Below are 13,578 nucleotides of genomic sequence, written 5' to 3' on the forward strand. Positions count from 1 at the left end.
CGAAAACATTAGTGGTGACTATGACCAAAATACGCCGAGGCTGGGAAGCTGGTGACATACTCGCTTAGCTGCATGACCCACCCAAGCCTGAATCACCCATCCAGGCCCACAACTGATCCGCAAGATTCTTATAAGGATTTATCCTTGTAGGAAAAGTTCAGAAAGAAACCACTACAGATGGCCCACGACCCGTTCCTTTTCCTCTCAACATCCACCAGCGGCACGACGCCTTTTCTTCATCTTCTACGACACTGCAGAAATTACTGCGCTTTAGTCTGCTACGCTTCGGGTATAGTCAACAGTGCTGATTCTCACGATATTGGTAGTTCTGTTTGTCTTCTTGAATTCCTTTCTTTTCGCGCTTTCTTGCTTGACTGCGGAGGATTTCCTTGCGCAAATTGCATTTCGCCATGGCTCAAGGCCAGCTCGCATCACTACCGCCGTTGGCAAATGGGACTTTTTCGGGTCTTTCAAGAGATGAGCTACACCAGATACAACAGTACGAGAGAATCGTGCAGTTTCGCGATGCCATTCTTGCTGGCTCGCATTCCAAGATCAAAGTGCCAGCCCAGTTGGCGAGCCAAACATCGACTCCTGCCATAGCATCTTCATCAAACCCTTCTACACCAGCAAAAGAGACGAATGGAAGCACAGCGCAGATTTATCAAGCTGGGAATCTGCAGTCGTTCGCGACCAACACGCCACAAGCTTCTCTTCCTGGTTTAGGAAACCCGCCCCCTGCTAATGCGAACCTGCCTGCAAGACCGTTCGTTGGCTCTGGCAAAACCGAGATCAATCCTATTTTTCTTCAAAAGTCTGATGATCTCATCAAGGCCGAGATACAGCTCCAGAGGCAACGCCTTGAACGGGCACTTCGCGACGAGGTCGATCAACGTCGGGCTTCTATGAAGGCCTCGGCACAGTCGGAGCCTCTGGCCGACTTTGACCTCTCCGACGTCCTGTCCAAGGCTCTGACTCTGGTCCAAGCTGCTGCTCCTTCGTCTGTCAATGCTACACTGGCTGCTGCTAACATTTCAGCTGCAAGTGACTCCGTTGATGAGAACTCTTACTATTCTTCCCAAGTCAATTCGCCAGATTCCTCACACCGCAGTTCACGCGGCGGTAACGATGCCGAAGTCACGGCACAAACACAGAAGGCTTCCACCACAGGCCAGCCATTCGAAGATCAGGCGCAAGTACAAGCAAAGCAGAAGACCCAAGCTGGCCTGCAGTCCTCAAGACTCCATGCCTCTGCTACTCATCAGCCACAGGGCCAAGCCTTGAGCTCCAATCCCTCCCAGTCGCGACCAGTTCCAAGCAGACCCGATGCCGCACCCGAATTTTCGCGATACCCGTCGGTAGGAACGACGCAAAGAATGGATATGGGTGATAATACGGGGTTGTCTACATCAGGAGGTGGGAGCGGAAACACCAGTCGTTCTGAGGAGTCAGGCGTTATGGACCTTGACGACAGTGCTGATAGGTCTGTCCCTGCCGCAGGTCAACAGCAACTTAGGGAGTCTATGCTCGCTCGCCAACCCTCGCCTTTGATACAGGTTCGCGCCCACAACATATCCCCCTTAGCGCCCCAGCCCTCCCATGTCTCGCCTCTTGCAATGGCCAGAGGTCAAGCAGCGGATGCTCAAGACTTGACCATCCCTCAAGGAACCACAGCTCAAGTTGCAGCACTACGCAATGAGCCCAATATTATTTCCAGTCCAGATAGCTCGCCGCAAGGGGGTAGAAGTGGGGAGAAGCGGAAGGGGAAGAAGAAGAAGAACGGCAAGAGGGCAGCCAGGCAAGCGCCAGACGAGCCTTACATCAAGCCAGAACCGCGATCGCCGTCTCCGATGAATGCGCCGTCTTTCATTCGGCCACAGAAGCGCCAAAGAAGACAGGGTGACGAGGAGCCTCGTTACACCCAGCCTGAGCGTCAATTTTCTCGATCATACAGAGAGGAAGTTGCTGCGCCCATGTACGATACGCAAGAGTATCGTCCACGGCCAGCGAGCCAAGCCGCGGCGATTGGTGACTATGGGTATGGAAGAGAGTACATTGAGGAGCCCCGCGTTATCAGCGGCGCCGAGTATGTGCGGCATGTGCCGTCGCCTGGTGTCTATGCTGTTCATGCTGCGCCAAGTGAGGTGTACGCAACATCTCCAGCTAGTGTCGACCGCTACGGTAGGGAACCTGCACGATACTATCGTGATGGTTACGAAGTGACGCGCATGAGCACTCGTCCCATGACAGATCGCGCAAGATCTCGCTCGCCCATCATGAGAGAGAGGGCATCCCCGCTAATGGGACCACCCAAAGCGCCGTCCGGTAGGGTTGTGGTAGACCCCGCTACTGGCCGTCGATACTACGAACCATCGACTGTTGTCCGTCAGTCTGTTGCGCCCTCACCACTGCGACCTGGCGAGCCCGAGGTTATTTACGAAAGAGCACCCATTCGAGCAGAGTCTAGGCGACCAGGCCCACCCCCTCGAGACGACGACGTCCTCTACCAGCGGACCTCGCCAGTGTACGCAGCACCGAGGAGAGTCGTCACACAACCCGAGTACGTTGCAGACCCTCAACGAATCTACAGACAGCGAGAGTATTCTACGAGGCCAATGGCACCCCCGGGCCAAGAATTCATCCCTGCCAGAGGTGAAATGGAACAGCGGAGGATTATTGAGGAGGCTCCCAGAGAGTATATGATGCGGGCGACAACAGCCCGCCCTGCGGAGACGGCGGTACGCTATGAGCTTCCGCGAGAGTACGGAAGAGTTCAAAGTGTGAGGCCGGAGCAGATTCCCATCCAGGACTACGCTTCGACACCCATGCACCCCGACCCCCGTCGGGAGATGATTCAACCTGGACCTCGGTCCTACAGCGTGCGGCCTGCCGAGCCTCAGGTGCTGCGGCGGGAGTATAGTGCCAGGCCGGTGGAGCAGCAGCCTTACTACGGACAGCCGGTCCCCGCACGGGGCGAGCCGGAAGTGTCATACATTGATCGGCCCGTGTACTACACCGACGAGGCTCCTCGCCCAGTCTATCGATGAAGAACGTCGAGCTTTTGGTCTCGATATGAGACAAGCTTTATTATGCGGTATCGGAATTGGCGGATTAGAGGCGTCGGGGAAAGCTGGGAAACAGCTTTCGGAACTCTTCTTAGGGGGGAAGGATTAAAAAGTCTTTATTGATGGGACGGAGTTTCGGCAAAGAACAACCGGATGGAGGGGAATGGTGGTGAATACCTAGTCACTAGCGGTAATCAGCAGCACTGCGTGTACGTTTTATAATCAGCAAAATCCAATTGCAGTCATTCAGTCTATGTCTTCCATCTTCCGGTGATTTGCCCAGTGTGGAACAAGATGAAAATGTTCGTACGAGACATTTGAGGGAATGAGCGAGGTAGAGATCCAAGAAGGAAACTATCTAGAAAACACGAGACAGCGTTGCATAAGTGACTAGGTCTCGGCAAATAAACCCAAATCGTGACGAAGTTTATCCTTTGCCTCATGAGAAAGGTGAAAGAAAGGACGACATCACAACGATTGAGTTTCCCCAGACAATGGAAAGGTACTGTAGAAGAAGGATGGACTTTGCACAAACGAGCACGGACTTTGGGGCTCTCGGAGCGTCGTCTGTAGATTTCTTTCCGTTTTCCAATTTACCTCGTCCTTGCTCTTGCTTGACCTTTGTGATTATGTTTCCGCTCTCAGCACCCGGACTATTGCGTCCGTTCGCTCAAGTCAGGACACAAAAAGTGATGGTCACCATGAGGGCTATCCTTTTAGGTAGGCTCGAAGGGAGAGGCACGATTCGGTACATAAAGAAGCGGACTTAGGACCCGTCAAGCAGGACTCCAGTTGCTTTTTTACCTAAGGGGATATAGCAACACCACGGAGAAGAAACAACGGCCAGCGGGGTTTCTATGAAGTCATTGCGAACCTCGCTCAGAGTAATACCTGTCGGGTTTCCCGCGCTTCAAGTTCGTGTTATATGTGGGTGGGGGTGGGGGGCTCAACGAAGATCTGTATCCGCAGAAGCAACACTGGTGATGATTGTACATGGAGAAAAGGAATACTGTATCCGTACTGCGAAAGATGGAAAAAAAAAAAGTCAACCGAAGCATGGAGAGTGGATTCCGCTATATGCGAGACTGAGGCATATTCCCTTTCGTGCCAAAGTTGGGTTGGTCAGAGATCTTCTAGTGGGCGGATCTGACAAAGTCTAAAATTCTGCCGTCCGTCTCTTCCTCTTTTCTCGCAAAGTGCTGTTGGTCAAACATAGATAGACGACCCAGCAAAAGCCGGTTTTGTTTGATTAGCTGCTTTGATGAACTGATGGCGAGGGACGCTTCAGAAGGTGGCAGGGGAAAGAAAGGGAAACATCATCCATGGGAGGGGTCAACACTACCGATGCACACTCTAAACCACGGCCCATTGCCCAACATGCGTCTTCCGGCGGGTCCGGCACACGAACGTGTTCAGCGTCGTAGCCCTTGCACCAGGGTACTGCTCGCTCCGTATGGATAGGTGCAAAGAAAAACGTTTGTGACCGTAGACCAGCGCGCCTCGTCCAGAGAAGGTTTGTCAGTCATATTTCGCCAGCCAGGTTGGCTCCCAGGACGCCCCCAGAGAACACCAGCATGGCTCGTCGTTGCACTTATTTTTCTTGGTCCGAGTGCCGGTGTGTGGAGGAACAGTTCGAGGTTGAAACGTTCATTCCAGGATCATCGATCGACATGTCCCCTTCTCCAGGCTAGACGGCGAGAACGGCGGCTAGTTTGGTGGTTTGGTCAAGGCCGGGTTCGCGTTGCATATCGGCGTTGAAAGGGGCCCAGTCCGACCTCTCATCAAAACTGATCAGGTGCTTTTCCAGTGCTAACGTTGGGCGGCACCAGGAACCAACGCACATTCGAGCGGGCGTAGTAACCGTCTTCTGCGAGTCTATTCGCCAGGGGGGACGCACATCTGCAGTCGGCCCTCTGTGGGTAGAGCGCGGGCACCTTCTTTCTTTCGCTGGATGCAGATCAAGCAACCACACTCGTGCCAGCGCCTGGTCCTGTTTCCAGGCGACGATACACTTCAAGGCATCTTCCCTGTCTCGGGAACATCATCGAGGGTAAGCGTCTAAGACAGGACCAGGTTTTCTCTGGTCTACGAGGGAAGCCCTAACCCATCGTGGTGGTGTTTGCTTGACATGTGTCAGTTGCCCTCATCAAGCCACGCCGCTGTACATGGCGTTCGAGGTCGTAATGTCCTGTAGTATGTAGTAGTGAAAGAATCACTCCCAGCGATGGTAGAGGGCAACAAGTGAAGCCAATGACTAGTGCCCTGGCCAGGACTGCACTGTGAAGTGCCGGCGCGCCGATGTAGCCCTACCAAAGAGCCAAAGAATTGGAGCAGAAGACGACCAATTCTCCGTGACCGTAACTGGCCAGGCGACGGCTGTGGTCCGTGGATGAATGGCGTGGTGGGATTCGGGAAGCCTTCGCTCGAGGCTCGAGCTCCCTTACGCCACGCCTAGTATTTGAGACGCAAAGCGGAAGGCGTTGGTCCATGGGTTCAGGGATGTTGGCCAACCTCAAGGCAAAATGCGAAAGTTCAGTTGAAGCTCCAACACGTCGGGGAGTGACCGTTTGGGAAGTCGCGGTGTTCGTTTTGTTGCGCCCGGCCGATTTTCTCTTTCCAGATGGGACATGCAGCAAGGAAGGGGGTTGCATTCTTGAGTAAAAGCAGTAGTCGATACCAAAATCGTCGGGACTTGAGTCGGGAGCGTGCTGAAGTAACCTATATTTTGTACGGACTACTATCACGAAGATGAAGATTGTTGAAATATGCTGGAAAAGTCAACGTCGTGGGTGGCTCAACGGCGGTCAGAAGTCGCCCGACTAAGCGCTGGTAACACGACTGCCGGCTAGTGAGAAGCCGGGTCTGCTCGTCACCGGTCAACAGACCTGCATTGCTCCCGGGCCATATAAGTTGGTGTTCGATGTTGGAGAATGAGGACAATAGGAATCTTTGTCAGCCTCACACCAGACTGCGTTAGGTTCCGCAAGGGTTGCCTTTGGGTTAGGATGCGGCAGAAACGCTGACCACACTGATATCATGACGACGATGACAAGCCAATGAGAACAAGCAACGTCCATAACAACTTGTGCTGGCCTGGTGGTGACTCGAGTCGTAGCCTCCCGCAGATGGTAATGGAAGCTGTGTTTTGCAGTATTCGGTCTGCGGTACTCATGTGCTGTTCTTGGCTTCAAGCTATGTGTGGACATGAAGTTGACAAAGACCTAGGCGTTGGTCGATGATGCATCCCGCAACGACGCGCAGTATATGATGGGACAGGCAGCAGAGATCGACCCATGTTGGCTGTCAGTCGCGTGCCCAGCACTAGGAATTCAGGATCGCCTGAGCGAAACGAGGGAGGGTCTTATCGACCGTGGGCGGTGGGCAGTGCAACGCGCTGGCGACTGAAGATTGGAGACTCGAGAGAACGTGAATGTGAGTAGGTGGGGCGTTTGCTAGACCCTAATCAGCCAGACAAAATCCTAGTCTGTGATCGAGCTTCTGACGAAGCTCAAGTAAGTACAGATAGGGAAGTTATCCCATTCTCAGGCCTCTGACCTCAAGGTGAGGAGCCAAGAAACTTGCCTGGCTCAAAAAGCGCTGAAAATGACGCCTGTCCGTCCAATGTTGCTTGCCTCGTTGGTATTTGCATATCTCTCCGGACGAGGAGAAGTACAAGAAGAGTAAGTCTCGCTGGGAGGCTCTCGTATGTAGAGCAGCATCTGATAGCCCGCTGTTGGTCTGGGCTCGCCGCTTGACAAGTTCCATTCCTGTGCAGGCACGCCGCACGCCGCTTCTTAGTAGGTGTACCTACATGAGAGTGGTGGCCAGTGCTGGAGCTGGACTAAGGGCTTGGGTGTTCGGGAGTGGTTGGTGTAGTCGAAAGTGCTTTCCCGCTCATCATCCAGCGACATGTACTTGAAAGTACATCTATAGCGGCCGGCCTTCCGAGTACCCGCGGGCCCGTCCAGGTCACGTTTCCCGAGTCCCTTACTAAGGTGATGCGGAAGGAGCGCAGACAAAGGCCTGGGCGTTCCTCTCGAAGCAACAACATACCAGGCCTTTATGAAGCTCCCTTTTCTCAAGCATTTCTGCTCATCCGTTGCGCTTTTTGATTATTGCACAGTGAGTCGGCCATTGCCATGAAAAATGTCTGGCTGCCAGTGGCGGCTTCGGGACCCTTGTTGTCTCCGAGCGGTAGGAGCAATACGTCAGTTGGGGAGTCCCCCTGAGGCTGTGCTTGAGGATGGGGAGATTGCGATATTGACTGCTCGCTCTCCAAATATAAGGTAAGTGAGCTTGTTTGCGTCCAGGGCAAAGTAAGCCCGGTAGGTACCTGGACAGGGTTTGGGAATTAGGGATCTCACCTGAAGGTCAGGTAGACATTCAGAAGACATCACCGGACATCGGACATGGCTTACCGTACACAGACCTGAAGAGATGGCATAGGTAGTTGGACACAGCCTTATTGCTCGTACGCGTACCGGCGGACCAGACTCGGAGCCCTGGATACCTGCAACCGAATGACCTACCTGTCGTAAGCCGCATCCTCGCTCTTCAAGGTTGTTTACGCGTTGTTGTCGCTCTACTCTGGTTGTAGAGGATAATTTGCTCGGGTTCCCTCGTTTGCGTTGCGTTACGGGACGGCAGCCCCTAGTCGGAAGCTTCCTCTCGCTCGTGTTAAGAAGGTCTGCACGCATGTCTCTGATATGTGCCTCTGAAATGGTACTCAGCGCGTGGCATGCAGACCGGGTGCGTATGAGAGTAAAGCACACCGTACATGCATGACGACAGTTTAGTACCCAGCCGAGTAGGGAAGCTTCAATGCTTTAGCTGCCGCAAGATGAACGTGCTTCTCATATTGCAATGTCGCGCTTTCCATCATCAACCACTCAAGACTCCGATGCTTCGCTGGCAACGCACATACCTGGCGAGCTAAGGCAAAGTAGCGGGGGATGGCGGACGGAGGTAAGGAGCCGGGTCGCACCTTGGCATTCCCAATTCCCCAAAGCTCGATACATGGGAGACTCCAGTTTTTCGTAGAGATGTTAAGGCACTGAGCAGTTGTTAAATTTGAAAGTATTGGTATAGTGTAATATTCTGTGGTAATATGAAGTTGCGAGGTGTGATGTTGAACCTGGATTGGGTGCAGAATACGCCTACGCCAGTCTTGAATTTCTGTCGGAATTTCTTAGTCTTGGGTGGTGGAAGAAGGTGGAATGAGGAGAAGTGGAGGATGTGCAAGGAAGCTGAGGCAGGGCAGCACTAACAGACAGGAGGTTCCTTTTCGCAGAAGAGAATGCTCAGAGCTACATCCCGCCGGTTTGGCCGGGCCCCGACGGCATCGGCCCACTCCCGTCGACCTTGACAGTCCCTGCCCTGTCACACACTTTACCACGTCGTGACAACAGCTCAATGGACTGCGGCCGCTATGAGTGAGCGAATCCCAAATGCAAGGGTGTGCCGTGTGTGGGTACATCCTCCAAGGGTGTCACTTTACTACCTGCCGGAGGTACCTTACCAAGACTTGGTTGAGAATAACTAAGGTAATAAGTACCTGGGGGCCGTTGAGTGCAGGAAGAAACATCACACTCCTCACTCCATGCGTGGCTAGCAAATGGCATGCTGACGGCAACTTGTGAGTTCAAGTATCTCATTCTTTGGTGGTGGTAGCAACCTTGTGCTTCTTCCATTGCCCCTCCATAGACAGTGTTGCTATCCGGAACCTGAGCAGCTTCTACAGCCAAGCTCCCCGAGTAATGGATCCGTACAGTAAGGTAGGTACAGGACACGAAAAGCCCGAGATGAACTGAGTTAAGGGTCTTGCTGGACCCGATCTGCGCTCAATCTATCTTGTGACCGATGTGTGAGGTGATGTGCCCTGGCTGGTGGGCTGTGTGGATGGTTTGGTGGTTTCGCTGGGGGAAAGTTTAGTGGCCCCTCGCCTGAAGGGAATCGAGACTGGCACACTTTCAGTTCAACAGGGGCCCCGTTCAGCGTGTACCACCTCAGTGTCCGGCGTCCGTGGGCCCAAAGACAGGGTGGGTATGGGAAGATACCTCGCGTTACCGCGACATTAGCGCCGCCGCGGATGTACCTCTGCATGTACCTACGTATTGAGACGGGGAACATCTGGGACTGGAGGAGGGAGGAGCCCTTGTGTCCTGTTAGTGAGAGGGGCCACACACCACTAAAAGTCGAGGAACTGGCTGGTTGGCCGCCAAAGTGGAGCCCTGACCTAGGACTGGGACTGGGACTGGGACGGGGAACTGGGAGTGGCCGGACCACCTTGCCATGGCATGCCATGCCTTGCTTGGTCTGGCCTGGGCCTGCTGCAGTGCGGCCTTGACCACCACGGGCACCTATGACCATCTTTCGCTGCATTCTGAATCTCTCGACTCCTCTTCTCTTGAGTTCTTCCACTCTCACACACCCATCCAACACATCTTCTTCTCTCCAGCAATCTTCTCTCTACAGACCCTTCACCGAGTCTGAGAGAGAGCTTCGAGAAGCGACACCTCTTCTTTTTTTTTTCTTCATCCCCCCTTTTCCTTTTTTCTCCTTTGCCCTGCCCCCCTTCGTGTGTTTCGATACCCTCAATTGTCGTTCGCGGTCCGGTTCTGTGGCCTCCTCCCCTCCCTGTCCCCACGACTGTCTCTGCGAGCTCGCAATATGAACAAACTGGCAAACATGCGTCACTGGTCCGAGAGGATGAGCCCCAACTTTGGAATGGGTCGTCCCAACATGCCCATGAACCCCATGAACCCGAGAAGAGATACAGTTCCTCAACAGGCTGCTTCAATAAGCTCGCCTCAGCCTCTCGATGCTCCGACGCCGATCATTCACTATTCCTTCAATGTGCCATTCGCCTCCGACCTCGCCGGTCCCAACACTGAGGATATCCTTCACGCTACTGACGATGCCGTTTTGCGCTGGACCCACCCCGAGGACGTCGCCGACGACGTCCAGGTTCACGAGCTGCCTGTCCACACCCAGAATCTTGCCAACCTGCGCAAGGTCTGCAAGGACATCACCAACGGCCCTTTCCAGATCGAGGCTCATGTCATCTCAACGACCCCCAAGAATGCAAAGGGGCAGCAGGTCACTACTGTGTGCCTGTCGGGAACTCCGGAAATGGTCAACAAGAGCAGGGAGACGATTTTGAACGACAACCAGACTGTCTTGGTAGGTTTTGCATATACGGATGGGCTTGTTGGGCCGTTGATTAACCCGTGTCAATCTAGCGTTGTACGACTGTTGATGTTGAGGGCCACCTTGTCTGTGACCTGACCGCTGGTGCCTTGAAGCAGCAAGTGACGGACACCTTGGATTACATCTCCAAGTACTGCGGGGTCGACATTTTCTTGCTGGGACCCAAATTGACACCCGTGGTTGATGGCATGACGGGTGATGCCGAGATGCGTGTAGACCAAAGATGGCGAGTAGCCATCTACGGTGATATTCTCTCCGTCGAGCATGCAAAGGCCCGTGTGCTTATCCAAATTGACACTCTGGTAAGCTTGGCCAATCAACATCATAATTTTGTCTCACTTCGCTAACCGTATTGAAGCTCGGCCGAGTTGTCGATGCCACCAAGCTTGACCTGTCGATTCACCAGCTTGTGTGCGGCCGCCACCGAAAGAACATCAAGCTCATTGAGTCGTCGACTGGCACTGCCATCTACTTCCCGCCTCCTTTCTCCCAGATGTACCGATACTGCCCGCCTGGAGCAAGCCGCCGTGACCCTACAGACATCTTCATCACGGGCGAGAGCCCTCAGGCCATTGAGCTTGCCAAGCAGAAGCTTCACGAGACCGTTTCCCGCATCCGCTTGTACATGAAGGATGTCACCATTTCGCCGGCCAAAATTGACAGTGTCTTGCTTACCCGTCTCGATAAAGTTCGCAAGATCCTTGAAGCCAATGGCACCTACATCTTGTTCCCTCCTCTGGCAAGCCAGCGCAACATGGTTCGCGTCCAGGGAAGCGAAGGATTGCATGTTGAGCGCACCGTCCGCGAGGTCATGGCCTTGGTAAGTAACGCAAGAGAACACGACGAACACCCAAATCTAATGATACTCTACAGGCCGGACAGTTCTACAGCGCAGCATGGTGGATCCAACAGCCCGACAGCCGCCAGCTTCCGAACCCCGCCGACGTCAGAACTATGCTTGGTGATGTTTGTGCCAACTCGGATGCCGATTTATCCTTCGACAAGATGAACTTCTCAATCACCGGTTCTGATGATGCCGTAAAGGCCGCCTTGATGGTCATGTCTGAGATCAAATTCCTTGTCCAGTCTCAGTACCAGATTCGCGTCAAGATTGAACTCGCCAACGAGCACAAGGAATTCGTGAGTGGCAAGAAAAATGGCAAGATTAATAAAATCATGGGTCAGAGCAGTGTACAGATTATTTTCGATGGCTTCAACGAGTATAACTTCAACATTGATGTCATGGCTGCCAGCTACGACTCAATGAAGCAGGGGCTCACGCTTGTCGAACAGGAGATGCCTGCTTCCATCTCCTTCCACGTTCCCGATCAGTACCACAAGCGAATTATCGGCATTGGAGGACAGCATATCCAGCGCATCATGAAGAAGCACTCTGTGTTTGTCAAGTTCTCCAACGCCATGGACCGCGGAGGAATGGGCCGTGAGGATGACGACGTGAAGGTCGACAACGTTATTTGCCGCACTCCAGCCAGGAACGCCCAGAATCTCGATGCTGTTAAGAACGAGATTCTGGAAATGGTCGACAGAGCCGTAAGTTGACCATATCAGTACGCCTAATCGCCAAGCTAATCGATTCCCTCTAGGACTCCGAGTATACCTCGCAGATCGTCAATGTTGACCGCCTGTATCATCGTCAGCTCTTGGCTCGTCTCGGCGAGATTGACGAGCTCGAGGGCAAATACAACTGCAAGATTGTGTTCCCTAGCACTGAGCAGGCTAGCGATGAGGTCACTGTGACTGGCCCACAGTGGCAGGTGCCTCATTGCGTCGATGAATTTTTGGTACGCCCACTTGAGACCTTTGCAGTTGGATCTCTCATACTAACACTCTGTCAAGGGCATGGTTCCTGACAACCATGAGTTGGTTCTCACCCGCACCCCTGAGTTCATCAAGTTCCTTGAGTCGCCCAGCTTCGCCCACGACCTTGTTCCGAAACTGAAGACGCAGTACGAGGTCGAGGTCACTGTCCATCAGGATGCTGATTCTGAGGATGGCTTGCCGGCTCTCGCCTTGCGCTGGACGTTTACTCGCAACAATGCCGGCGGCCTGCGTGACGCCATCGACTTCCTTCTTGCTCAATTTGCTACTGCTGGCGTTGAGGTGACCATTTTGAAGGGTTCAATCCCCCGGCCCAAGTCCGATTCATTCGAAGACTCGCTTCAGTACTTTGACTCGAAGCTTCTCCAACATGCTCCGGCCACCATCGCCGCCGATTCCCCAACCAAGGCGGCCTTCGAGGGGGAGGTTGCTCGCGAGCGGGGCACGATCTTTGATCGTCTTCGCAAGCCTGGCAGCATGACCTCCATCTCGTCCTTCTTGGACCGCCGCAAGAACAGCTCCCACTCGACCCACGCCAACTTTTTCAAGGGATCTAGCAATGTGTCCAAGTCTTCTCTTATTTCGATCGAATCTACCCGCAGCTTCAATGCGGACAGAAACCCCTGGAACGATAGCGGCGTTAATCTTCCAGACGACGACAACCCATGGGCCCACCGCCCCATTGGGAATGGTTCTGACAAGCTGACCATTCCCCAACCTGGTGACGTTACGCCACGTCACAGCACTCGAGCGTCCGGCGACAGCGGGCGCCCTTCTACGTCTCATTCTACGAATTCTGGATACCCCGGTCCCATCGGACCTTTCCGTTAGATTCCCGTCTTAGAAAATCTACTACGTGCAAAATACCCCGGCTGGATATACCCTGGCGTACAATACCCCCGGAACGTTGCTTCCGATGCATCGGTCGGCCGAAGTTATTGTTTTGCTTGCTTTGCTGCTGTTGCTCTTATCGTACTTTGTTTTACTTGATTTAGTTTCTTAGTCTTGCGGGTTTCGATAGTCGCTATCGCACGTGTTAACGTCCACTCTTTATACCCCCGAAGTCAAAAGGCGGAGGACAAAAAAGAAAAGATACCTTGTTTGCGGTTTGGCTTTGTTTGTTTATGCATTCAGCGCTCCTGGCGACCACGGTCACAGGGGAATCGAAAAAGCGAGAGGTCGAGGGGTCACATGGTTTCGCCCATAACTCGATATTGATATTTCAGCAGCCAGGTCTCGCAATCCTCTACAGATCTATTCAATATAGGTCAAGCCCCGCACAAGATTTTGTCTCCTGCCGCCAAAGGAGTTGAAAAGTAAGGGCGCGCGAGGTCCTGAGGCCAGCCAGGAGTGTCAATTGGGAAGAGATGGAAATAGGCCGTTATACTCTCAGTGTGTGGGTTGGCTCAGCAAGTCCGCCAGGCGGTGAAAGGGAAAATTGTTATGGCGGCAGGCCAGTATGGCG

At 53.5% G+C, this 13,578-nt stretch overlaps 2 protein-coding genes across 2 annotated transcripts; both read left to right on the plus strand.

Annotated features, from left to right (window-relative positions):
- Positions 1 to 410: 410 nt before the first annotated feature.
- On the plus strand, positions 411 to 3,047 carry CPAR01_16440 (uncharacterized protein; the record flags this gene model as incomplete). The annotated part of the gene is made up of 1 exon (XM_060500685.1): positions 411 to 3,047. The coding sequence occupies one exon, from the start codon at positions 411 to 413 to the stop codon at positions 3,045 to 3,047; it is 2,637 nt and encodes an 878-aa protein (XP_060340598.1).
- Positions 3,048 to 9,752: 6,705 nt separating this feature from the next.
- Positions 9,753 to 12,944, plus strand: CPAR01_16441 (KH domain-containing protein; the record flags this gene model as incomplete). The annotated part of the gene is made up of 6 exons (XM_060500686.1): positions 9,753 to 10,247; positions 10,307 to 10,576; positions 10,633 to 11,094; positions 11,148 to 11,825; positions 11,879 to 12,076; positions 12,132 to 12,944. 6 exons carry the CDS (start codon positions 9,753 to 9,755, stop codon positions 12,942 to 12,944), a joined length of 2,916 nt encoding a protein of 971 aa, XP_060340599.1.
- Positions 12,945 to 13,578: the final 634 nt, after the last annotated feature.

Source organism: Colletotrichum paranaense (assembly GCF_030867605.1).
Source record: "Colletotrichum paranaense strain IMI 384185 chromosome Unknown Scaffold_25.1, whole genome shotgun sequence".
Taxonomy (NCBI): domain Eukaryota; kingdom Fungi; phylum Ascomycota; class Sordariomycetes; order Glomerellales; family Glomerellaceae; genus Colletotrichum; species Colletotrichum paranaense.